At 47.5% G+C, this 25,732-nt stretch overlaps 1 protein-coding gene across 5 annotated transcripts in view; it reads right to left on the bottom strand.

The window, feature by feature from the left end:
* The window catches only part of TGFB2 (transforming growth factor beta 2), a 75,187-nt gene extending 60,112 nt beyond the window's left edge, over positions 1 to 15,075 (bottom strand). For 2 of the 5 annotated variants that reach the window (XM_060178450.1, XM_060178454.1), the window contains exons 1-2: positions 14,793 to 15,075; positions 13,796 to 14,744 (exon numbers count right to left, since the gene is read on the bottom strand). In XM_060178450.1, coding sequence (XP_060034433.1) covers positions 13,796 to 14,201 — 406 coding nt within the window. In that variant the 5' untranslated portion in view covers positions 14,202 to 14,744; positions 14,793 to 15,075. The other 3 variants (XM_060178452.1, XM_060178451.1, XM_060178453.1) reach the window with 3 other exon arrangements.
* Between the last annotated feature and the right edge of the window lie 10,657 nt (positions 15,076 to 25,732).

Here is a 25,732-nt window from a genome sequence, read left to right as displayed (position 1 = left end):
GGGTGACCCCAACCAATGTAGATTCCACAGTCCCTATTAACTCTCTTCACCAAAACACTGATGAAACCTTAACAAATTTCATCTCAAGGGTGAGGCAAACCTTAGAGAGAAAGGTTTATAGTCCTGAAATCCTCTCTTTCCTCCTGCGTTCTATTGTCTGGGATGGCATGATACCACAATTCTGTTAGGCATGTCTCAGTCTTAAACACCTACACCCAGATAATTGGATTTTAGCGACACAGGAACTTACATCAGGCAATTATGGGGCATGCACTATGACACAGGTTTATGCAGTTACCCCATGTAATCAAAACAGGGCCTGCTTTCAGTGCGGTCGCCAAGGACATTGGCATAACCAATGTCCTGATAAGCTGTGACCACGCCTCCAGTCAGGGCAACCCCGCCTCCAGTTAGAGCTATCACGCCTCCTGTCAGGGCAACCCTGCCTCCAGTCAGGGCAACCCTGCTTTCAGTTAGGGAGCCAGAAGCCACATACGGTGTGTCCCAAATGCCGTAAAGGGTTTCACTGGAAGAGAGATTGTTGGTCCAAATTTCATAAATATGGCACGCCCATGAATGGTACAAATTCGGGGCCTGAGATTTTGTGGACCACCCCTGTTTTAGAACGCGGTCAGCCTACTATGACAGTAAAGATTGACAATATTCCTTTTAAATTTTTGATTGACACAGGGGCAGAAAAGACGATTTTAAGGCAAGCAGAGGTTCCCCAAAATTGGGAACTCCTCCCGGGACCTCATATACATGGCGTTGGAGGGGTGACCCAATCCTTTCTCACACGAGATTTGCTCATGTGGGAAGATCCGGAAGGTTCTACTGGACACTTCCACCCATTGGTAGCTGATATTAGCACCAACCTATTGGGCAGGGATCTTCTAGAATGTCTTGATGTTAGGATATTCACAGATGCCTCTGCAGAGCGTAACACCCGCTCCCGCGAGACCAGATCTAATCAGCACCCCCAATACTAAATGCCACTGTTCGTAGCCAAACACCCCACTTAAGCTGGCATTCTAATGAGCCTGTCTGGGTGGAACAGTGGCCTTTACCTAGGGATAAACTAGAAATTTTAGAAGAGCTCGTCTGAGAGCAGTTGTCCTTGGGACACATTCGTCATTCTTGAAGCCCATGGAATACTCCTGTCTTTGTGATTAAAAAGCGCTCGGGAAAATGGCGCCTCCTTCAAGATCTCCGTGTGGTAAATAAAACCATGCAGGTCTGGGCTCCCCCCAAAGGGGTTTGCTGCTTGCTTCTGCAATTCCCACAGGAATTCCAATCATAGCTATTGATATACAAGATTGTTTTTTCTCTATTCCCTTGCATCCGCAAGATTGTAAACATTTTGCCTTCTCTGTTCCTTCTATTAATAACGCCATCCCTGCTGACAGATTTGAATGGGTGGTGCCGCCCCAGGGCATGGCCAATAGTCATACAATTTGTCAAGAGGCTGTTAAATCTGCCCTTTTTCCATATATCCATAAGGGCCTTAATGTTTTTTCATTACATGGATGACGTATTAATATGGGGAAAATCAGATACAGATCTCTATGCCTTACGTGATTTTCTCATTACTGCATTAAAGAAAAGCGGCCTTAATGTGGCTCCTGAGAAGATACAGCTAATTCCTGCAATATTTTTTTTAGGTTCAGAGATTTCTCTAAAGCAAATTCATCCCTTAAAACCTAGTGTTACTTTTCCTTCTAACCTCACTCTTGCTTCTTTACAAAGTTTTCTTGGAAATTTAAATTGGCTTAGGCAGTATCTTTATCTGCCTACAAGCATCCTCCAACCACTGTTTGACCTGTTAAAAGGAAACAAACAGCCCTCTTCAAAACGTAGGTTAACTCCCGAGGCTTCCTCGGCACTGGAAAGGGTTAACCAGGCCCTCCAGGACATGCACCTTGTTCGATTCTCCCCCTCCTCTCTGGTAAACCTTCTAATCTTTAACTCCACCCCCACAGTAGTAGGGGCATTGTGGCAGAACCATGGGGTTCTCCAGTGGCTTCACACACCAGTAGGCAGAGCTCCAAGACTCCTCACTGAGATAGACGCATTAGCATTCATGGTTCGCCAAGGAAGAAATAGGTCTGTGCAGGTCTTAGTGAAAGAACCGGATTTAATCATTCTGCCCTTTTCTCTCACAGATACAGAGTAGCTTATACGCCATCATTCCCGCTTTTCCATAAGCTTCGTGGGGTTTCCAGGACAAATAGATAACCATTTTCCTTCTAATAAATTGATAGCTTCTTTACCTCTTTTGCCTCTACTAGTACCTAAACTTTTCTCTCGAGATCCCATTCCTTCTGCTCCTACAGTCTTCACTGATGGTGGAAAAAAGGGAGCTGCTGCCCTTATATATTACCTGGACAAACAACCCCCTAAACCTCTCTTTACTGAGCTTCCTGAGAATTCCCCTCAGTACAAAGAACTTTATGCTGTTTTCCTTGCATTAAAAGCTGTACCAGAATCCTTCAACCTTTTTTATGACAGTGTGTATACTGTTAACTTACTTCCATAGCTTGCTCGTTCTTATGTGAAAATTGATGACAACCCACTTTCCCCTCTCTTGATTCAAATCGCCTCTATGCTCTCTTCTCGAACCCAACCACTACATATTCAGCACCTTCGTTCCCACAGCCCTCTTCCTGGTTCCCTGTCCGAAGGGAATGCTGCAGCTGACCGCCTTGCCTCCACAGGAGCTCTCCTAGTCTCTGATCCTGCTGATTTCCATTCTCTAACCCATGTTAATCTTAAAGGCCTTCAAGCTCGATTTCCTGATGTTCCTTTACCACAGTTAAAACATATCCTAGCTACATGCTCTTCCTGTGCAAGTCTCATAAAAACACCTGCTATTCAGACTCTTGATGTTAACCCCCGAGGTTTAAAAGCTAATGCTATTTGGCAAATTGATGTCACCCACATACCAAACTTTGGCAAACAAAAATATGTGTTTGTCTCAATTGATACCTTTTCTAAATTTATGTGGGCAACAGCTCAGACAGGAGAAAGCTCTAAAAATCTTATAAGCCATATGCTCTCCTGTTTTGCTGTGATGGGCTTACCTCTTCAACTGAAAACTGACAATGGACATGTGTTCACCAGCAAACAATTTAAAGATTTTTGTTCCCTCTGGAACATCACTCATACCACAGGTATTCCCTATAATCCACAGGGACAAGGCATTGTCGAGAGGGCCCATCAAACCCTTAAGGCTCAATTAAATAAAGATAAAGGAGGAATTTACCCCCCCAGTATCCAGCTAGCAAAAGCCTTAAATACGTTAAATCTCTTTATATTTACAATAACTCGGACTTACCTCCTATTATTCTTCACTGACAAACACCATCTACTCTCCCATCTATTAAGGTCAAATGGAAAGACCCACTTGATAAAATTTGGAAAGGTTCTGACACTCTATTGACCATGGGAAGAGGTTTTGCATGCATTTTCCCACATAATTACTCTAAACCTGTCTGGGTTCCTGCCCGCCATGTACGATAATACCCTCATGATGGCACTGTTATCCCTCAAGAACAAGAAATACAAGAGGACTAGCTGCAGGATACATCCCAGGATCCATAATATGACATGGCAGAACCTACAAAAGTTGGCTCACAGAGCCCTCTCTCCTACCCCGTCCCCTGAATGTCTTATGTTATGACTGGCCAGTGGTGTTTTGTGAGTGAGTGTGTTAAATGACCAAAAATTTTTGTATGACCCATCTGCTCAGAGTACTCTAAATGTTAAAACCATTGTCACTAACATGTGTTAACTCTCTAAGTAACCTGAGTCTGTTTATAGTCCAAAGTCAATTATAGTAAACCTCTAACTTGTTACAAGTTTTATTTTTTTTCACAAGTAAGTGATTACAGCTATCAAGCCTTCATATGAGGAATCATCTGTTCACATGGTAAGGTATTAAACTGTAAGAAGTTCCTCCATATCCAACCTATGTGAATTAACAACATTCACATATTCTTGTACACTTAACTGGTGTATCTTGTCTTGCCACCATAGGCCTGCCTTTGTCAGCCAACAATTTAAAGATATTTCCCTTTATAACATCACCCATGCCATGGACATCCTTTACTACCCCCAAAGACAAATGGCTGTTCCCCTGGACATCACATCCACTGACCTCTTCCCTTAGACTTAAGATATGATCCCACCTCTTCATACCAATGGATACATCCCCCCTTCCTTACCTGTCTACCCTTAGTTGTGGGACCCTAGCTTGTTTTACTTCTTCTGCTCACAATAGGTCCTATAATTCTTTTTTTTTTCAACATTTTAATTTATTTATTAATGAGAAAGAGAGGAGGAAAGAGAAAGAACCAGGTATCTTTCTAGTACATGTGCTGCCAGGGATTGAACTTGAGACCTCACGCTTGAGAGTCTAACGCCTTATCCACTGCAACACCTCCCAGACCACGGTCCTATAATTCTTAACAAGCTCATGGCCTTTTTGCGGCAACAGATTGATGCCATAAAGATGCAACCTATACAAACTCACTATCATAGGCTGGACATGGCAGAATATTCAGTTGCTGTGGAGGATTTTCCCCCCTCCATCAGAACATCCACCATGTAGAGGGCTGGCTAGCCAATGATGGGTAAGAGGAAACTAGCGCTATCCAGTCAACCTAACACAGGCCACCTGGTACTAATGGGCAAAAATGACCAGGTGTTCCAATGACGGGTAAGACGGAAGGCTGATCCCCAACCTAAGACAGGCACAGTCCACCCTGCCACAAAACAAAGCCCGCCAAACATCAAAACATGAAATAAGACAGGGGGACATGTGGGGAGCCACATGTGCCCTCAAGGTTGCTATTGGCATGGCCATAGAGTTTATGTTAAAAGATAGTTCCTGGGAATCGGACGGTGGCGCAGCAGGTTTAGCACAGGTGGCGCTAAGTGCAAGAACTGGCTTGAGGATCCCAGATTGAGCCCCCGGCTCCTCACCTGCAAGGGAATCACTTCACAGGTGGTGAAGCAGGTCTACAGGTGTCTTTCTCTCCCCCTGTCTTCCCCTCCTCTCTCCATTTCTCTCTGTTCTATCCAACAACCACAATATCAGCAATAACAACAATATAATTACAACAATAAAACAACTAGGGCAACAAAAGGCAAGATACCAAAAAAAAAAAAAACAGAGGAATAAGATAGTTCCCGCTTCCCTACACCTTAGAGTCTTTGTTAAAAGATAAGTTCTTTTTCCCCATGAATATATAATAATAAATGAATAGGAAAGATACATCCCCCAATACTCAGTTGGCTAAGGCACCAAACCTCTTTTTCTATAAAGCATTCAAATCAGATGCCCTGCTAACCACGAGAAGCAGATTGTTTGTGTTTCTTCCACAGGAATCCTGGAAAAAACCATCTGGACCACTGCACACCCTGACATCACCCACTAGATGGCACGACTTCAGTGACACCCCCCCCCGAAACCCTAGATGTCATCTGACATGATCTGAAGAACCTGATTCACAGACTCCAAGGACAGAACTTTTTTACTGTCTGTCTGCCTTTCCTGCTTCTGCTTTGCCTGTCACGTTTTGGCGGTTCCAGCTCACAATCTACAGAAAAGCAGAATTCCAGAGGCTGACCTTCCTCATGCAGCATTTCATCCCCTGCCATTTCTCCCCCTAGTCGCCTACTTTGGACTGAGACTTCTATCGGACTTGCTGGCATACCCTTTGGACACTTTAGACAATTTTACAGCAGCTTCCTTCCCTTCACGTTGCTGGTTTTTCATAGACTGACCCTGAGTAGTTCATAGACTTTACACACTGTTGCCCTGGGCATTAGATAAAAGGAAAGGGGGAGATGCTGGGAAATTGTGCCAATGCAGTCACATCTGCCATGTTGTCCCCTCAGGCTACTGCTAGTTCCCGCGAGAGTTGGGACATTCTCGGAGTGCCTGTTCAGCCATGTTGTGCCCTCAGGGCATTGTCTATATCCCCGCGATATTTGGAGTGCTTTGTTTATTCCTCCCCCCTCCCATTCTCATGAGAATTATTATCCTATCCTGGAGTGCTATGGTTACTCCTCCCCCTTCCCATTCTCGCAAAATCTACTCCTATAAAAGCCCTTCTTCTTCTGCACCTCGCTCTCTTGCCAGCGCTTCACTCCGGTGTTCAGAAGCAGGAAAGTTTACTGCGTGAGGCGGCCATTTTCGCTACCTCCACGTGGCCCAACCTGCCTCTCTAGCACCCAACTCTGAGGTGCCAGCGCAAATAAAGATTTGTGTTTCCTCTTCGCTCCGGACCCCCTCTCTCTCTTCTCCGCAGCTCGTGCACAACAACAAGAAGGCAAATCAATATACACAGTGGCACTTAGGTGGGTGAGTCAGGTGGAAGAGGCCGCCAGGCACCCCACTTCCCAGAGCACCCTTTTCAATCACAATGCAACCTCTCTCAAATATCCCTCTTGGACAGCTCTTACGTCACCAGCATCTGCTACGGGCAGGGATCTCTGCTTCTCAGCGGCACATGGGACATCAGGGGCCTCTACTAAAGCCAGTGGTGTCTGGGAGCCAACAAGCATGGTGTCGCCCTGCAGCTCGGGCCACAGAGTGCTGGCAGCAAAGCCAGGAGCTTCTAAGTCGCTAGTCATTGCAAGCCCTTCTTCACCACTCCAAGAGAGGACACCTAGACCAGTGCACGAGGGGCAGCCAGCCACCCTCTCCAAGCACAGGCATTTCAAAAGAGCACTGAACAAAGAGGGCTCAGACCCTGTGGGCAGGGCCTCAAGAGCAGGGGCCTCAGTGCAGAGTCAAGGGCAGCAGAGCCGCCCGGCATGCAAGGTGGTGGACATGGGGACTCTCAGCAAGCACCTGCAGCTCTCTGCTTAGAAAAGAGACAAAAGGGCAACCCAGAAGGTGGCCCAGTGGGTAAAGCGCTGGCCTCTCAGCACGAGGTTCCCAAGTTCAATTCTCAGCATAGTCTATGCCAGAGTGATGCTCTGGTATATATGTGTTCTCTCTCTCTCATTAATAAAATAAATGAATAAATAAGTCTTTACAAGAAGAAAGAGAGAGAGAGAAGGAAGTTGAGGGGAGGAAGCAGATAGCTTGAGTGAGCTTGAAGGAATCATGTGAGGTGAGATAAGTCAGAAACAAAAGGATAAATATGGGATGATCTCACTCACAAATAGAAGCTGAAAAATAAGAACAGGAAGGGAAACACAAAGCAGAACTTGGACTGGAGTTTGGTGTATTGCACCAAAGTCAAGGACTCTGGGGTATGGGGGGAGTGTCCAGGTCCTGAAACATGATGGTGGAGGAGGACCTAGTTGGGGGGTTAGAGTGTCATGTGGAAAATTGAGAAATGTTACACGTGGACCAACTACCGTATTTTACTGTCCACAGTAAACCATTAATCCCCACAATAAAGAAAAAAAAGATACAGAAAAATTAAAGCTAAGCTTTTGAATTACCACAAAAAGAAGAGTTAGAAGAGGGGCCAGGTGGTGGCGTACCTGTGACAATGCACAAGGACCCAGGTTCAAGCCCCGGGTCCCCAACTGCAGAGGAAAAGCTTTGTGAGTGATGAAGCAGGGCTGCAGGTGTCTCTCTGTCTCTCTCCCTTCCCTCTCAATTTTTGACTGTCTCTATCCAATAAATAAATAAAGATAATAAAAATAATTTAAAAGGAGAAAGGGGAGGAGGAGGAAGAGGGGAAAGCCTGAGGCTATGTCACGAAGCAAACTTCTCCCCGAGTGAATGTGGAAGCAGCCAGCCAGCGCTGCACCCTACACGGACCCAGCCAGAATCCCTGGGAGGACAGTCAACAGAAACTCCTGGAGAACCTGGGATGCCCCCATCAGAAATCATCTTTGTTTCGGGAAGCCTAGGAAGAAAACAGCAGCAGGCCACCAGATTTCAAAATGGCATTGGGGACATTTGCTAATCTGGGCCAGAGGCCCTTTTATCAAGCTCTGGGAATCTGCAGTTGGAATCCACCCTCCAGCCAAGGGTGGTTTAAAGGAAGAGCCCATGCTACAGATGCAAGACATAGTCAGGATCCAGGACCCACCAGGACCGAAATGCTGCCGAGAGACAGTTCCCAGGCAGGTTCTGGGCTCTCAGTTCACCTTCCTACTCACCAGTGAGGGCTGAGGGCGGACAGTGGTGGGCAGGAAAGGGCTGACCTGGAGGGTCAGTGGGCAGGGAAGGGCCCCACTCACAGGGCTGGGCCTGCACACCTCTCCCTGAGCCCAGGGCATGTGCTGTCTTAATTTTCTCTAATCTCCTAAAAATGCAGCCTGAAGTGTTGTAATTTCTGGGCAGAAGCTGAGGAGGAAGTGACCTCGCTGGTTCTAACCCAGATTGGATGTGCGGTCCACAGTGAGTCATTGGGCCTCTTTTTTTTTTTTTTTTTTATTTTTACATTTCAGTTTCCTCTAGGAAAAATGATCTGTCATTCTTTCATATCTTCCTAGGAAAGATATTTGGGATGGGGTTACATCAGCAGCTCAACCCCAGACAAGGCTTAATTACACACTGCAACTCCTTCCAAGGAACTCTAGGGGTCGCTGTGCAGATGGAGGGGTAAGTGGATGGTGTCCCACCAGAAGTCAAGAGGTCCTCATCTGCACTGACACACTCACACACACACACACCCTCCCGCCAGCCCAGCTTCCAGGGACAGGAAGGCCTCTGCCAGGCTTCAAGCAAGCTGGCCTCACTTGGCAACGAAGTCTGTCCAACCGCTTCAGTTATAAACAGTGCACTTCTTGGAGAGTTTCTCCTAGTCTTTGAAAAGAAAAGTATAAAGAGGAGGTCCTGCAAGAGAATGTGGCCTATGTTAAATGGAACCACAGTGAGACACTAGAGTGGGGACAAGCAATGATGCAACCAAAAGAAAAAAAAAGGGGGGGGGGACTGAATTTGGTCTGTTGTGAATTAAGAGCTCAATTATTGTGGAAGTCAAGGATGCTTAACTGTGATATCTCTCCCCCCCCAAACCATCCCCCCCCCCCACACACACACACACTGACTATCCTACAAAATAAAATCCCCAAGCACAGAGCAAAAACAGCCCCATGCACCAGCAACCACTAATATTTTTCTTCCTTGGGCACTTGGCCAATAACCTAGCAAGCGTGTATTCAGATGGACACAGCCGTGTACAAAAGAGCAAGAAGCCAACTTCCCCTGAAGAGTTACTAGTATTCCTTCTGCGCTCCAGGGTTTTGACTGGAATGTTCCAGGGGGCTGTAAGTAGAGACAGCTTGGCCGCAGGTGTTCAATATTCACATGTGTGTCGGTGACAAAGACTTCACTATGATTGTTCAGGCTGGACATTTTTAGTTTACTAGATTCAACATGATGGAATAAATCAGCAGGAGTATTTATTTTCTTCAGTGGTCTCACATGGAGACTCCACTTTTTGTGGACTGCTGCTTTGTCTTATATAGAAAAATCCAAGATTACCTCCCCCCGCCCCCCACTTCTGCCTCATGTCACACGGCTGCCTCCTGGAGCCATTTCATCACTTGGGCTAAATGAATGCTGAGACCTGAGGTCCCCAGTACAGGGCTGCTAGGCTGACAAAAGGCACAGAAGGTGTAGCCACACTCTGTGCCTACAAAGCAGTTTTGAATGACCTCAGCTCCATGTCCTTTGGATAGGAAAGGGGCTTTTATTTTCAGGGGACTGCCTTTTAAATGGCTCTATTTGCAGCCTGGGAGGTGGAGCAATGGATTAAATGTGAGCTTAATCCAGTGTGTGTCAATGTCGGCTCCTTGCCTGAAGGAATGATGCCCGGCGTCATGAGTACCAGAATGATGTTCTGCTCCTCTCTCTGCTTGTATAATTAGTGGACAAGTTATGTGTTTTCTGCTTGCTTTTATTATTTATGCTTTTCTTTTTAAAACTTACTATTGGATAGAGACAGAGAGAAAGTGAGAGCAGAGAAGGAGATAGTGAGGGAGAGAGACATCTGCAGCCCTGCTTCACCACTCATGAAGCTTTCCCCCTGCAGGTGAGGACCAGGGGCTTGAACCCCAGTCCTTGTGCACTGTAATGTGTATGCTTAACCAGGTGTGCCACCACCTGGCCCCTGGATATAAAAACTCTGTTTGATAAAATGCATAAACGTGTGTAGACTAGCAAAATAGCTAACGTGCGTATTTCTTTGTTTTATTTAAGTTTTTTTTTTTAAGTTTATTTGTTTTTTACCAGAGTATGGCTTATGGTGGTGCAGGGGATTGAACCTTAGGGTACATGATGCATGGAAGGGGACACAGCTATTTTTAAATTTATTATAATAATAATAATTATTATTATTATTAGATAGAGACAGAGAAATTGAGAGAGGAGGGGGAGATAGAGAAGGAAAGAGACAAAATGATACCTGCAGCCCTGCTTCACCACTTGTGAAGTTTTCCCCCCTGAAGGTGGGGATCGGGGGCTTGAACCCAGGTCCTTACTCACTGTTATGTGTGCGCTTAGCCAGGTGCGTTACCACCTGGTCCATAATTGTTGTTGTTGCCGTTTTTAATGGTATTCCTAGCAGAATTCAGTTACTCTCGAGTAAATACCAGAGTGAGCTGGGCTTCTCAAGGAAGACATTGCTGACATTTGGGGCTGTGTGATTCGTGGATGCATTTGTGGGTGGGAGGTTGAGTGGGTGCTGAGGTGGGGGGAGGCTGTCCTGGTTCTTCTAAACTAGCTGGTAGCAGCCTTGAGCTCCACCCACTGTGTGCCAGCAGCTCTCCTCTACTTCCGGTCAAACAAGCAAAACCCTCTCTGCAGACAGTGCCAAATATTCCCTGAGGGTGGGGCGGGGTGGGATGGGATCTCCACAGAAAACCACAGTTTACAACTTCTTACAATAAAAAAGGGAGAGCAAAGAAATGGAGGTGGGAGCGACTTCCTGTCTTCCAGACCTCTACTGGCTAGAATCATTCATCACTTGTTTTCTTACCCTACTTAATCTGAATCCCTCTACACTCCTAAAACACCCTGTACCATGTTTCCCCGGCAGCTGGGTTCTGAGCTCCCCATGCATTGTCAAAAAGGCTAGCAGTCCATTAATAGCTACTGGGAAACCTTTAGTAAACTTTAGCATAACTCCCCTTTGAGCCTTTAGCTAACAGCCTCTGAAAAGATCAATATGAATAGATTCAAAACTAATCAGACCCCTTCTTTAAATGTTGACACAGTATCACTTCTATTCCATAAATACCTTCTGGACTAGAATTCATCCTTAGAGCTTGGCATCTGGCCAGTTCTATTCATATTTACTAAATTTATGCAGCACCCTTGGCCAAGGATAATATTTAAGACAAAATAGGCCTGAAGGCATATACAATATCTTATATTTTTACTTTGATATCTCCACACTGCTAAAAATATTTAGCCTGAACTGTATAACATGCCCTGCAAAGAGCTATCAGCAGTCTGTAATAATATATAGCGCAATGAGTATAATTAGGGCATATTTGTAATATTTGAGCTGAAGCTATTCCCCGAACAATAATAAGCTGGTGTTTGAAAGGGAAGACAAAAAAGAACCAGGGCTCTTTCCCAGGCCTTCATCTCAGGGGCTTCTGACCCTCACCACATTCATGGCAAGAAACAACAGGCACACCCCTCCCCAGGCTCATGCCAGAGAGAGAGCCTGCCAACTCGAAAGCGGAAAAAGTCATAAAAGGAGAGCACGGCTGTGAAAGCTGTACTTTCAATCTGTTCTTTAAGAGTGTGGTAGAGTACTTTCTTCGTTTCATCCCTCTCCCTCCTTTTTTTTTTTTTTTTTTTTCTTTTGTTCTGGTAAGGACTCACTGTATTCCAGCATAAGTGCTGGAAAATCAGTTAACCTACTTTCTCTCAAATGATTCCCAGCCCCTGCCCGGTGGCAGGGACTCTGCTCTGCTCAGAGAGGCTTTCCGCCCGCCCCTCCATCTGCACTTGGAGAGCAATCTGTCTTCTAGATGCTGGGGATGCTGGGCTTGGGAAGATGCTGGGATCCCTTTGGGGAGGCTGGGGGCTAGAGAGAAGAGCATCTGTACACTGTGCAGAGAGGTTGGCTTCTGAAACACAGAGCATGAGAACGTTCCTGGTAGAGAGAAGGGATGGAGGGAAGGGACCCGGCCGGCTGTCAGTGCTTAGCCTGGAAGAACAAAGAGCTGGCACTTTCTTGGGTGACCTGTGCTAGGCTCTGTACAATAGAACACCCACTCCTGTCTCAACAGACACCAGACCCTGCTTGCAAAAGCAAAGGGACTCACCCCCCTACCCCAGTCTGGAAGGTTTGAGACTAGGTTCAGGGCAACTTTCTCTTAGGCTTCCCTTTCCAAGGCAGAATAAACCAGGACAGAACATCTTTCTCTCCAGTGCTGTGAGAAGAGTCCCAAGACAGTACCATCCTCCTGCCCTGCCAGATTCCCTGCAGTGGGTCAGCCTGTGAGAGAGCAGGAGGGGACAGGGTAGCCCCGAGGAAGGTGGCCCTGAAAACGGGGGCTGGAGATCCTGACACCGGTGGGTACAAGACTTGGCATGCCCCACAGCTCCAAACTTGTCAAACTAAAAATAAATATTAAAAGAGAAAAGCACCACCCTGCAATTAGAACCCCTGGGATAAAATTACCCAGATGGCCAGATTATCTATTTAGAGGAGACACAGACAGAGACTGTGTGAAGACAGCCAGCCAGTATAGAGGGCTTGGGAAGGGGAGGAGAGACACCAGCGGCCAATGAAAAGTTTACGACTGGGGATTTGGACTACGCAGAGGTTGAAGTGCTTCGTTTTTTATTTTTTCCTCTCCTCCTCCTCCTCCTCCTCCTCCTCGGTATTTAACCCTCTCAGGTATCCATGCAAGCCCCTTTCTCTCCTTCTCGCTCTCTTTCTTTCAGCCCTGGAGAAAATTCTCAGCACAAGCCCCACTCCCTTCCCCCAAGGCACTGCACGATAAATCACTCCGTTCTGGCTACTGTGTGCCAGCTGGTATGAGGACACAGCCCTCAGAGAAGCCAGTTTGAAGGCGGGGGGAAGAAAGAAAGAAGCTCTCCCCGTCCCCTTTTCTGCCTGAAGTTCAGCAATCCATGGAAGTAATTGCAGGAATCCCAAGAAAAGGGCAGAGAGCCGGAGGGAGGGAGGGAGGGAGGGAGGGAGGGAGGGAGGGAGGAAGAGAGATGGTGGCACTGGTCACAGGGGGAATCTAAGGAAAGCAGGTTTGGATAAATTCTGTAAAAATAAACAAACAAAAAACAGAAGCAAAGTCTTCAGGGGCCAAAGCTGCCAGTCCTGCCACCCAGGTGAACCCCAAAAGACTGCCTGCTGACAGGGTCTCACTTTGGGGGAGGAGGTCAGTGTAAACACCTAGCAACAGATTCCAGAGCCCAAGGATCTGGGGACAGTATTTTCCAAGGGGTGTAACAAGCAGATAGGGTTTCATGTGTGATGATGCTGACTTTTTGGGGTGTGTGTGTGTGTGGGGGGGGTGATTCACTAGAGAGAGCTCAGGCAGCCCATCAGCTCCGGAGTTTGGAGTGATTTTTTTTTAACCCTTCTTGCACCAGCTGGGTAAATTCCAAGCCAACCAGAGCAAAGCAAGCAAACTAGCCCGGGTCAGCGGAGGGCAGATTCAGGCTGGGCCAGGCAAGGTTTCCGGGGCCGATAGAGAAGAACCCCAGGTGTGTGTGTGTGTGTGTGTGTGTGTGTGTGTGTGTGTGTGTGTGTGTGTGTGTGTGTGTGTGTGTGTGTGTGTGTGTGTGTGTGTGTGTGTGTGTGTTGGGGGGGCCCCGAGGAAGGGAGGATTCACTTACTCTCGGAGGACAGGAAGGACGTGTCCACCTTGTACACCTCCTTGGCGTAGTACTCCTCGTCGCTGCGCTCCCGCTCGCAGGCGGCGGCTCGGCGGCCAGCCCGCTCCTGCAGCAGGTCCCGGGTGCTGTTGTAGATGGCGATGACCTCGGGGGGCACGTCCTCAGGCTCCGGAAAGTCCTCCGGGGGGCTGGTGAGCTTCAGTTTGCTCAGGATCTGCCCGCGGATGGCCTCGATCCGCTTGCGCGTGAACTGGTCCATGTCCAGGGTGCTGCAGGTCGACAGGGCAAGCGCCACGGCGCCCAGGTGCAGCAGCAGCAGCCCCAGCGCGGCGCCCAGCACGCGCGCCCCCCGCATCCTCGGGCGGCCGCGCGCGGGGAGGAGGGCGAGAAAAGTGTGCAAAAGCATACACGAAAAAAAAAAAAAGAGGAACAAAAAAAAGTGCAAAAATGAAAATTAAAGTAAGACACCCCCCCAAGAAAAAATAATAATAAAAAGAACAAGACGCCCACGGCAGTGCACAAAGGGCGGGTCAAGGTAGGTGGTGTTGCTTCCTGGCGATGCGGGTGCGGCGCTTTTGCAAACAGGGGAGAGTCGTTCGAGATCCCCTAGCGGAGCGCATGTGGCGCGCCCGCCTCTGCCCAGCCGGCGGGGCTCCCCGGTGCAGGGTGCGGGTGCGGGTACGGGTGCGGGTGCGGGGCGTGGTGCACCCTGCGGGCGGGCGGGCGGGCAGGCGCACGTGGGAGCGGCCAGGCTGCAGAGGGCGCCTCTCCCGGCCCTGCCCGGCCCGGCCCCGCGGGGCCTAGCGACCGGCCTCCAGGACGCGCCCCGCGCCCGCGGCGGCTCCGCGAGGCTCTGGGCCACCTGCCCGCGCTCGCTCGCTCGCTCGCCGGCGGCCTGGGCGCTGGAGGCGGCGCCCTCTCTATCCTCTCTCTCTCTCTCTCTCTCTCTCTCTCCAACTCTCTCTCTCTCTCTCCAACTCTCCTCTCTCTCTCCAACTTTCTCTCTCTCCAACTTTCTCTCTCTCCAACTTTCTCTCTCTCCAACTTTCTCTCTCTCCAACTCTCTCCTTCTCTCTCTCTCCAACTTTCTCTCTCTCTCCAACTCTCGCTCTCTCCCTCTCTCGTTCCCTCGCTCGCTCCCTCGCCCGCTCGCCCGGCCCCGGAGTGGCCCCCGCCGGCCCGCTAGGGCGCGCTCTCCCGCCCGGCTCCGCGCTCCGCCCGCCCGCCCGCCCGCCCGGCTGCTCCCGCCGCGCCGGCCCCGCGCAGCCAGCAGATAGCACCGCGGCCGCGGCGGACGGGCTTATAAGCTCGCTCGGAACCACGTGGCAGCCCGCCGCGCCGTGACGTGCACGGGCCGCTCTCCCAGGTCCCGCTCCCGGCGGGCCCACGAGCGCCCCGGCCGGGCCGCCCGCGACGGAGAGCGGGGCCCCCTCCAGTGCTCCCTCCGGTGCCCCCTCCGATGCGGGGCCCCAGGCACACCCAGGGACCCAAGACTGCCAGCCCGGGACAGCCTGGGCTACGCCTGCCCCTCTCCCCAGAGCTTACTTACCTCCCTGCCCTCTGCAGGCTGCTCCTCCACCCCTCCAAGGAAGACAGGAGCGCTTGCTGGACTGTGCGAAAGAGCCAGAGGGCATCTTCACTTGTTTTTATTTATTTCTCTTTAAAGCGTTTATTGCATGGGAGGGCAGCACACTGCCCCTGGCACGAGAGACAGGGATGGAATCCAGGGGCATTTGGTTCAGATTCTTTCCACCTACCCGCTGAGCCACCTTCCAGGCTGCTGGCGCTCACTTGTTTGGGGGGCTTTCACTTCCTTGACCACCAAGCCTCATGCTTCCCAAAGCCTTTTAGACCCAGGAATGCTTAATGTCCACAGGTTAGCGTACACCTAACCTCACGTTGTCCCGTTTCAGCCTGGTCCAAATTCAGTGATTACAAGGAAAAGTCTTGCCACTGTCCTTTTACTTTTTGCTTCTTTACCTTTACTCAGTCAACATGTCCATCCCTTCTGATGGGCCTTACTGACTAGATGGGGGATTTAAACAGTCATGTTTTCCCCCAACTCACAGCCTCTGCATTATTCCCTAGTTCCTGTTCCATTCACTACAGAGATGTCCTTGGGAGGTTTCTGACCGACACCTTCTATGTGCATGGGGGCTTGTGTCAGTAGTAAAATGGTGATGGTGACGATGGCTACCACCACCGAAGACAGATTGACGCGCAGGAGGGGTCGGCTCACCTTCCAGACAGCCCTACAAAGTGGGCAGCATTGTGATGATCTCTGTTCTGTGGTTGTGCCTGTGACAGAGCTGGATTCTGAGGTCCAACCCACTGTGCCCGTCCCCATCCACACCACACTCTAAGACTCGCTGGTCCCAGAATGAATAAACTCAAGCAGCAGGAAGCATGTGGTGAAGGCATCTGTGGCCACGCTGAGGATTCTCCAGCCCTACATTGAATTAAAACTGTGAGAATCTTGCTGACAACTCAGCTCTTTAACCCGGCGTGTACTGAATGCCTTTCACTGGGAAACTCTAGGATAAAGGAACTGTTCCAGCCTCTCTGAATAATTCTTGAGATCACAGATGAATCAGTAGCAGCAGTTTCTTTTCCTGGAGGCCCATTTCGAACTGAAGCAACTTGAAAGGAGTTAGATAACCAGTCATGGTTCCAGGAGCCGGAGCAAAATGCACCCAGGAAGAGCCACTATGAGGCTAGAAGTTTCTGAGAGCAGGAGCCCAGCTAGACGCAAATGTGTGTGTGTGTGTGTGTGTGTGTGTGTGTGTGTGTGTGTGTGTACTTGTGGGGGGGGAATTCTAGAACACAGGGCAGGAGCTGTAACCCAGGGCAGAGCAAAGGCACCCACTGGAACACAGCTGAGACCTAGGTTAGCAGTCCCCACACTAGGCTCAGGGCACAGGTCCAGCCCCCTCCAATAGGGCCTGTCTACCTTCCTAATACAGACCAGAAGAGCACTGGCCAGGGCAGCGGAAGTGCACGGCCCTGGCTTCTAGGAAAACGGTGTGAGCCAAGTAGCCTAACCATCACCTCCCTTGATACTTAAGTTTGCTGTGCACCCTGCCTGTTGAATGCCCCTGACCTACCCCTAAAAGGGCACCTTTATTTGCCCCCAAAGCCCAGGAGTGAGATGGGCTCTGCATGTGTGAGGCTGAGGTACAGGAGAACAGCCTTGGCCTAAGACTTGAGACTTTCTCCTCGTGACCACCTTTCTGCTACAGATAAACTTGTGGGATCGCTTAGTCTCTACATTCACAGAGTAAAACATTCATGGAGCTTGCTGAGACCTTAGAATGTGCTGGGGCTCACACGGTGTATGCCCGGGCCAAGGGTATTTCACCTACATAAGCCATCTTGAGGAGGCCAGAGCCTCTAACAGCTGAAGTTGCAGGGGTCCAATGTCTTGGGTTTACATTTCTGTGGTGTTCTGGCTTTGTGATCCTGGCGAGGTTCATAAGATGCGGTTTCTTCCTCTATAGAACGGGGATCGCACGTAGCCCCGATGACATCACGTGAGGATTCAATTGCACTCCCCAGCCTGGCTCTCAGTAGCTGCTCTTTAATGATGTGAGCTGTTATCTTACTCTCACATCTCCCTTCTGTAAGGGAGTGCATAATAAAACACATCTGGCTTCACACTTCATTTTGTTTTCTTTTTCCCTGCAGGGTTATCGCTGGGGCTCAGTGCCTACACTATGGACCCACTGCTCCTGGAGACCAATTTTTTTCCATTTTGTTGCCCTTATTGTTGTTGTTGACATTGCTGCTGTTGTTGGATAGGGCAAAGAGAGAAATTGAGAGACAAGGGGAAGACAGAGAGGAGAGAAAGATAAACATCTGCAGACCTGCTTCACCACCTGTGAAGCGGCCCCCCTGCAGGTGGGAAGCCGGGGGCTTGAACTGAGATCCTTTCACCAGTCCTTGAGCCTTGTGCCATGTACATTTAACCCAATGCACTACCACCTGACCCCCTCACACTTTTTTTTTTTTTAAGAGTAGCTACAGTGGGGGGAAAAATGGAAACACAGTGAGTGAGACTTTGCTTCATAGTGGTACCTTCTAGTACTTTCTGTGGGTAGCTGTTAATTAAGGGATTTTTAAACGGAGTGGTACTTGGCCTCCAGGAACTGTAGGAAAGACAAGAAAAAACTTATGGTTAGTAGAATGCGACATGGCTAAATGTCCAGGTAAGTACAAAGTCAGTATTAAGATCTCGTACTGACACCCTAAAATGCAATTGTTAGATTTCCATGTCAGAGAGGTAGTCTAGCCTCTACTCACTAAATGGGTCTATCGATTAATGTGGAATTCTTCCAAGAGGCTAGACAAATGCATGACATCCAACCAGCTATTCATGCCTGACCTGGAACTTCCTTTGTAAGGTTCACAGGCAAGAGCTGATGGGTTAGTATCCCCTAACTCTGATGGGAGAGCTACTGCATTTGTCTTGATCCTCAGCACTCCAAACCAGGAGGCAGGGATAAACATGCATGGGGTTATGGTCACCAAGTACATTTTAAATTGTGGCATTTGATGAATGAGAAATCACTCATTAGCATGGAAATATACCAGGTATTTTTAGTCGTTCTAAGTTTGTCTTTGTTAGCTCAACTCAGAAGCAATGTCTGATCCGAGATAATTTCTCCAAGGTCCCTGGATGCTGTTCACATGCCAACAACAGGTTTCTGCTCTTAGAGTGGTTAAATGGAAACGGACAGCCTGGCAATCTTCCCCAGGAAACACAGTTCAAATGTCAGGCCCATTTTGTATCTACAGCTTAAGAAGAAATGCGATAAGGGAGGGTAGAATGGAAGGAGGGAGGAAGACACAAGAGGCCAGAAGTGGTCCAAGACAAAGGGATAAACTCTAGAGTGGGGGCACCAGAGGAAGCAGAACCTATCAGAGGGCTGAGAGGCTTAAGAGATTAACTCCTGCTACTTTGTAGGACACTGGGAACACGGGCACCTTCAAGAGCCCCTGGGATTATGGTTGGCTGAAGGACTTGCTTGTGGCCTTGGGGCTCTGGTATCTTCATCTTCAGCACCGTGAGTTCTTGAGAGAAGAGAGTCTTTCTGGGGTCTGGGCTTTGTCCCAGCCGGCATCTGCTGAAATCAGCTGCAGCCTCTGCCCTCTTGCCCCCGGGGAAATCCATCCACTAAAATAGTATGGAGTGACTGATAGAAATAGCACTTAGGGACTGATATAAATAAGTGACATATGGGGACAGTTGTGATACGGTAAAATTGGGCTGTGTGTTCAGTGAAGTGCTGGCGATAAAGAGACAGCCACAGGGGCGTTCTCCTTGGCTTTTAGAGCAGTGTTTGACGTCACGCTCCCACCTCTACGTCACTACCCCAGCGGTGCAAACACACTTCACAAAGCAAGAAGGCTAGCCAAGAGCTTGCAGGCAGCAAGGCAGGGGCATTAACATGGCAAAATTAAAGGTGACGATCAAGAGGAGCTGAGACAAGTGACAGAGAAAAACAGGGGTGTGGTCTCTATTTTAAACGGACGTGACAGCATGGAGTATAATTTTTCCTTGTCTTTCTTTATTGGGGAATTAATGCTTTACATTCGACAGTAAATACAATGGTTGGCACATGCATCACATTTCCCAGTTTTCCACATAACAATACACCCCCCACTAGGTCCTCTGAATCCTTTTTGGACCTGTATTCTCCCCCCACCCACCCCAGTCTTTTACTTTGGTGTGATATGCCAATTCCAGTAATTTTCCTTTTTCTTTTTTACCAGTTCACAGCTTGACCTGGCTTATGGTGGTATATGTGTGTGTGTGTGGGGGGGGGGGGGGATTGAACCTGGGACTTTGGAGCCCCAGGAATGAGAGTCTCTTTGTAGAACCATTATGCTATGTTCCCTCCCCTCCTGCCCTACCTGAATATCATTGTTCCTTTTGAGACAAAGACTTTCTAAGTGAGTATCATCCTTTTAGTGGGCTTCATATATAGACTGGGCAAAACTCAGTGTGATTTCTCACTAGCCATGTTACCCATTTCCATTTCCATCTCAAGTATCCCCCAACTACCCTGCGATTTATCAGAGGAAACAAGTGGGGAGTTGTAAATGGCCATAAACAGAAAACCTGGAGGTGGCATTCACTGGCATGGAAACCTCATAAGTATTTAGGAACCAATCATATACATCTAGTAAGCATTTTTCAAAGTCAAAGTTTCTGTTAATTAACATTTATTAATTTTTAAGTTATCCTTATTTATTGCACAGAGACAGCCAGAAATTGAGAGGACATGTGGAGATAGAGGAGAGACACCTACAGCACTATTTCATCACTCGCATAACTTTCCCCCTGCAGGCGGGAACCAGGGGCTTGAACCCAGGTCTTTGTACACTGTGACGTGTGCTCAACCAGGTGCGCCACCACCCGGCCCTGACATTTAATAACAAAGCTAAATGGGTTGTTGTCACCTGTATGACTGGAGATTAGTGACCATGCACTTTTACTAATGTTGCTTTCCACTCTTGGCAAGATGAAGTCTTTTAACTAAGGGTTACCATATAAATGCCATTTGAAAATCTGAATCACTAAGAAAACACTGATGGCCAATTTTGTAAATTAAAAAAAAAAAAAAAACTAGTTTTTCTCTGTCTAAGCTACAGACCCTCATCGTCACTTTAGAGCTGGTGAGAGTAGCTCATTTAGATAGTACGCTAATATAGAAAAGTATATTAGACAGTATCTAATATAGAATAACTGCTATCAGTTATTATTTCAAAATTCTTACTTTGTAATTTATATTAATGTTCACCATCCCAAAACTGAAGACTCCAGGATGTAACGTGGGCAAGATTCTTTTGAGCGCTGTGAAAGCTAATCTCCAATTTGGAAGAAGACAGTGAAGATGACAGGAGACTTGCCAGCAATTCCGGTGGTCCGCGTAGTGCCAAATTACCTTGTATTTCTGGAACATCAATAGTAATGAATCTGAAAAGGAAGAATGAAACTTGCCCCCACCCCCATCTCCGTCTTATCTGCTTCTGTGTTTATAAGCCACCAAAACTGCTTCCTCACAACTGATATTACTCCTTTAATGAGCAGTTAATGCTTCACATCACCAGCCATCTAGCTGACAAGTCTGCTTTCTAGTCACTTGAAAATCTTTGCTATTGGGGCTAGGCGGTGGCGCACCTGGCTAAGCACACACGTTACAGTGTGCAAGGACCTGGGTTCAGGCCCCTGGTCCCCATCTGCAGGGGGAAAGCTTCACAAGTGAAGCAGGGCTGCTGGTTTCTCTGTCTCTATCCCTCTCTATCTCCTCTCCCCTCTCACTTCTCTGCCTCTAATATTATATAAATTAAAATATATTTAAAAAGTGTTTGTTATCAAGATTCCTACAATATCCGGTCACTCTTTAGATCACAGCAGTTATAGTTTATATGTCCTTCTAAGTACAAAGATGGTACCATTGCAGTTCCTATCGAATGGCAAGCTATGTACTATAAGCCAAATAAGTAAATCCAGAGCTGGGTGTTGCTATGACAACACAAAATGATTTGAACTGCCTGGTAATTAAGAGATAAGGCTTTTTTTTTTGGGGGGGGGGGGTTGTTATTTCTTTTCAGAGGCCTTTATCTTTCAATGTTAATTAACATCATTAAGAAAGAAGACAAGGTCAGTCAGGTTATTTTAACAGTTGTAACAATGAAGTTTAATCAGTGCTGCTATAGGACTGATTTGTTCAGAAGCCAAACTCTGCTGGCTGTGGGAAAAAGTTTATCAGTTATTTCTAAGATAATGTAAACCATGCCACCTAGCGGAGAGAAGCTGCATGTTTCTCAACTTCCTATTTGGAGAAACATGCTAGGTTTTCTCTGAAGCTCTCGTCGTAAGACACAGTACCATCTTGTGCTATCAAATATTTTTTTTAAAAAAATATTTATTTTATTTATTCCCTTTTGTTGCCTTTGTTGTTTTATTGTTGTCATTATTATTGTTGTTGTCATTGTTGGATAGGATAGAGAGAAATGGAGAGAGGAGGGGAAGACAGAGAGGGGGAGAGAAAGACAGACACCTGCAGACCTGCTTCACCGCCTGTGAAGCGACTCCCCTGCAGGTGGGGAGCCAGGGGCTCGAACCGGGATCCTTATGCCGGTCCTTGTGCTTTGTGCCACCTGTGCTTAACCCGCTGCGCTACAGCCCGACTCCCTCAAATATTTTCTAAGCTGCAATGTATTTCACAGTTTCAACTCAAGGATATTTTCATATATATATTTATCTTTATTTATTGGCTAGAGACAGAAACTGAGAGGGTAGGAAGAGACAGAGAGGGAGAGAGGCAGACACCTGCAGCACTGCTTCACTGCTCGCAAAGCTTTCTCCCTGCAGGTGGGGACCAGGGGCTTGAACCTGGATCCTTGTGCACTGTAACATGGGAGCTCAACCAGGTGTGCCACCACCTGACCCTCAAGGATGTTTTCCACTGGTTTTTTTGTTTTGTTTTGTTTTTCTGAAGGAAAAACATGACAGAGTAAAATTACTGCACAGAAAGACAATTCTACACACTGGAAAACATGCATTTTTAAAGAAAAGATCATTGACAATAGGACTAGCTTAATTATAAAACTTTCAAATTGCCAGGTATTTCCTAAATACCCTGCAGTAAAGGTAAAACTGAGCCTATCTTCTTCTTAACAAGTAAAATGTGAATTGCAAATAGAAAAAAAAAAGTCAGTATCTACTCTTAAAAGTAACCTAGTGGCACTAAGTAACAAACAGCAGTTATGGGCCCCATATGGTATCTTAGTCATGCCTGACAGACACAGTTATGCTCCTAGTTCCCGAGATGCAACAGCATCCAGACAATTAGAACATTTAAGACCGGAGTCCGGGAAGTGGAACAGTGGATAAAGCATCGGACTCTCAAGCATGAGGTCCTGAATTCAATCCCCGGCAGCACATGTACCAGAGTGATGTCTGGCTCTTTCTCTCTCCTATGTTTCTCATTAATAAATAAACAAATAAAATCTTTTTTAAAAAACTGTAAGCCCTATAATGAATTCTCCAGTGGCATACTGTGTAAGAAACTGATGTCGGTTATCAAAATGATGTGCGTGGGGGGGGAGGGGAAGATAGACTCTGACCTGCACTGTCTGCTTTAGTTTCCACTGGTTTGTCTCACAGGAAAATGAGACTAAAAGCAAGAACATGCCCATGTATTTGTCCTGAGTGGAATTCAATTCCTATGAGATACTGCGATCATCTAAGCTATAAGGGATTACTTTAGTGCCTAGCAGCTCTGTGTCCTTGGACAAGTTATTTGAACTATTATATTTATATCCTGAGGACAACCACATCACAGGGTTTTGAAGAGGACTGTGGGCTGGGGTCTTATAAAGTCCTTAAATAGTATCCTGCCTGTAATCAACACTGTGAAAAGGTTTCCCGTTATGACTTGCTTGGTTCCAACTGGCTTGAATCAATGGATCCACCAAACCAAGATGTTTCTTTGAAGCAGAATGGCAGTTATTTCTTAAACCAGGAAAACAAGGCTCATTTTAAAAATGCATTTTCATTTTCTGAGAGGGACAGACAAACACTGGTAATTCATGAAAAGGAGTCAAAATATTTTGTCCAAGTTAAATGTTCAAACTCTTAAAGGAAAAAATTGGATGTTAGCAAACAGGGAATTTGTCCAGTCAACCACTTCTCTGTCAGCCCTGAAGCTTTATTATTCAGTACTGAATCTGGGTGCTGGAACAGTCACATAGCCCCAAACAGTCTGCTTTACCATCTCATTAATGCCAGGGTCGATTTACTCAGTGTGAGATGTCTAGTTTCAAGTTGATTAAAAAAAAAAAAGAAAGAAAAAAAAAACCTTACAATATTTTTTAAAAGAATTCTATTTTCTTAATTTTCTTTTAATGACTCAACTCTGGCTTGTGGTGGTGTTCGGGGTTGGACCAGGGACCTAAGGGGCTTCAGGCATGAAGGTCTTCTATGATCATGATGCTATCTTCCCAGCTCAAGAATTCTATCCTTATTTTCATCCAATTACTTACTGACATTATCCTACCAATGATTGCTTTTATAATCCATGTTTCCCACCTTACGAGTCCACTTAACGGCATGATTGTCGATGTGTTTTTTCATCCACCTTCAGACACGGCTGGTGCTCTAAAAGGCAGCGGGTCGAAGAACCAGTTTAATCTAATGTCCTACCACTGAACTTGGAGGTCGGCTAAAATGCCTCACCCTTAAAATACAAAGCCATCCTATTATTCGCAAAGCACGGTTTTGTGAAGAGGGCCTTTTCTGATTCTGAGGGCAGTAGGATTACTGGGTCTCAGTAAGTATATAGCATCTGTTAGGTGTCTGACATTTGTAGGGGAAACGTGACCGGAAGACAGCCAGCTGCAATCAGATCAGAGAGGAATGACGGACCAAGACACACAGCACCTCATCCTCCAGTTGCAAGTAGAGGCCAGTTCCCGAGGCCTACAGCACACAAGCAGAGAACTGTGCTACAACACTGCAGACAAGACATGGAGCCTTATGCGGACGACGCCTGACTTACAAGTGAGTCTCCGAAGTTACAGGTTTGGTACGAGCGCACACAGCGACTAGTTCAGACTCAGGCCGCAAGTCCACTGATTCCAAAGCGTCACCTGTCATCTGGCAATGACAGATGCTCCTTGAGCTGTTCCATGTAAATAAAAGCCCACAAACTAGTAAGGGACGTGGTGGGATCTCACTCGGCCCGAAAGGTGGCAGTTGTGAGGCATGCGATCCAGGTAACCCTGCTGGTTGAAGAGAAGTGCTTATGGCTCTCGAGACGGTTTTTCTTACGCTACACTTAGCTAAGAGGTCCCTGAGTTTCCGCCATGTAGACAGCTCTGATGCTGTCTGGTCGGAACACGTTTCTGGGCCCCGGCAGTGCCCGCTGGCCTGCCTGGTGTTTTCAGCGTGGCTGTGAGGGATACGTTTACACCTAAGGCTGAGGCCAGGCTCTGCAAGGGAACTGCCTAGCAGCTGCAAGGCTATGTAGTAGGCAAAAGGACACAGCCCCCAGCTGTCTCTCCACTCCCAGGCCAGTTGGTCCCCACCCTGTTAAATCTGCTGTTCCGGCTTTGATGTTTCTGAACCCGCTGCACTCAGGATGCAGGATGATGCCTCAGGGGCTAGAGAGACCGTTATTTACACAAATGTGGTTAACACCTCATCATTTTCAACTGGCCGTGCTAATAATCTTCAATGTGTTCTGTCTTCTGGGTTCCCCTGCTCTCCACCCCAAGTCTGAAACCTGCATTTGCTCTGGCAGGACGTCCACTGTGTGGGGGACAGACTGACACTGCTGGACAATTGCTGCGACTGAAAGGTCCTGAAGGGCCTTCTCCGGGTCCCCGAGCACAGGAAGCCCCGAGCTCCGCGTTCCCGGCTGCTGACAGCGCTCCCTCCGTTCTCCTCGAAGCAGCACAAGCTGTTCTCCAGTTCAGCAGTGAGGCTTCACTTTTGCTCTGTGAATTCTAAAAGCCGCAGGTGATAAACCTGAAGAACCAAGTGTTTCTGTCACGATCGGTGGCTTAACATTTGAGGATAGTATTTGACCTCCGGGAAGAACTATATAGAGGGCCTAACACACCTTGTGAGGGGCAGAGTGAAAGAAGTCATCAGTAATTTACTCAATGCAATCACACCAGCATTTGTGTGTGGCTAGACTGCATTTGTAGACATCACGGGAGAAGTCCAAGATAGACTTCTGTTTGTGAATTTTACTTGTGCTGTGCTGGGCTAAGTACATGCTCTGTGACATCACCCTCTTCACAGCTGGCTCTGCCACCGTCAGCCATGCGCGGTTCTCTAATCTTACGACAAAGTTAAAACTTCTGGTGGGTACGTTGTAGAGGTGGGGAGAGACACTGAATTTTGGTGGTAGGAGTGGTGCA

The sequence above is a fragment of the Erinaceus europaeus genome, chromosome 19, assembly GCF_950295315.1.
Source record: "Erinaceus europaeus chromosome 19, mEriEur2.1, whole genome shotgun sequence".
NCBI lineage: Eukaryota > Metazoa > Chordata > Mammalia > Eulipotyphla > Erinaceidae > Erinaceus > Erinaceus europaeus.
Note: the sequence above shows the minus strand (reverse complement) of the source record. Positions and strands in the feature narration are given on the sequence as shown.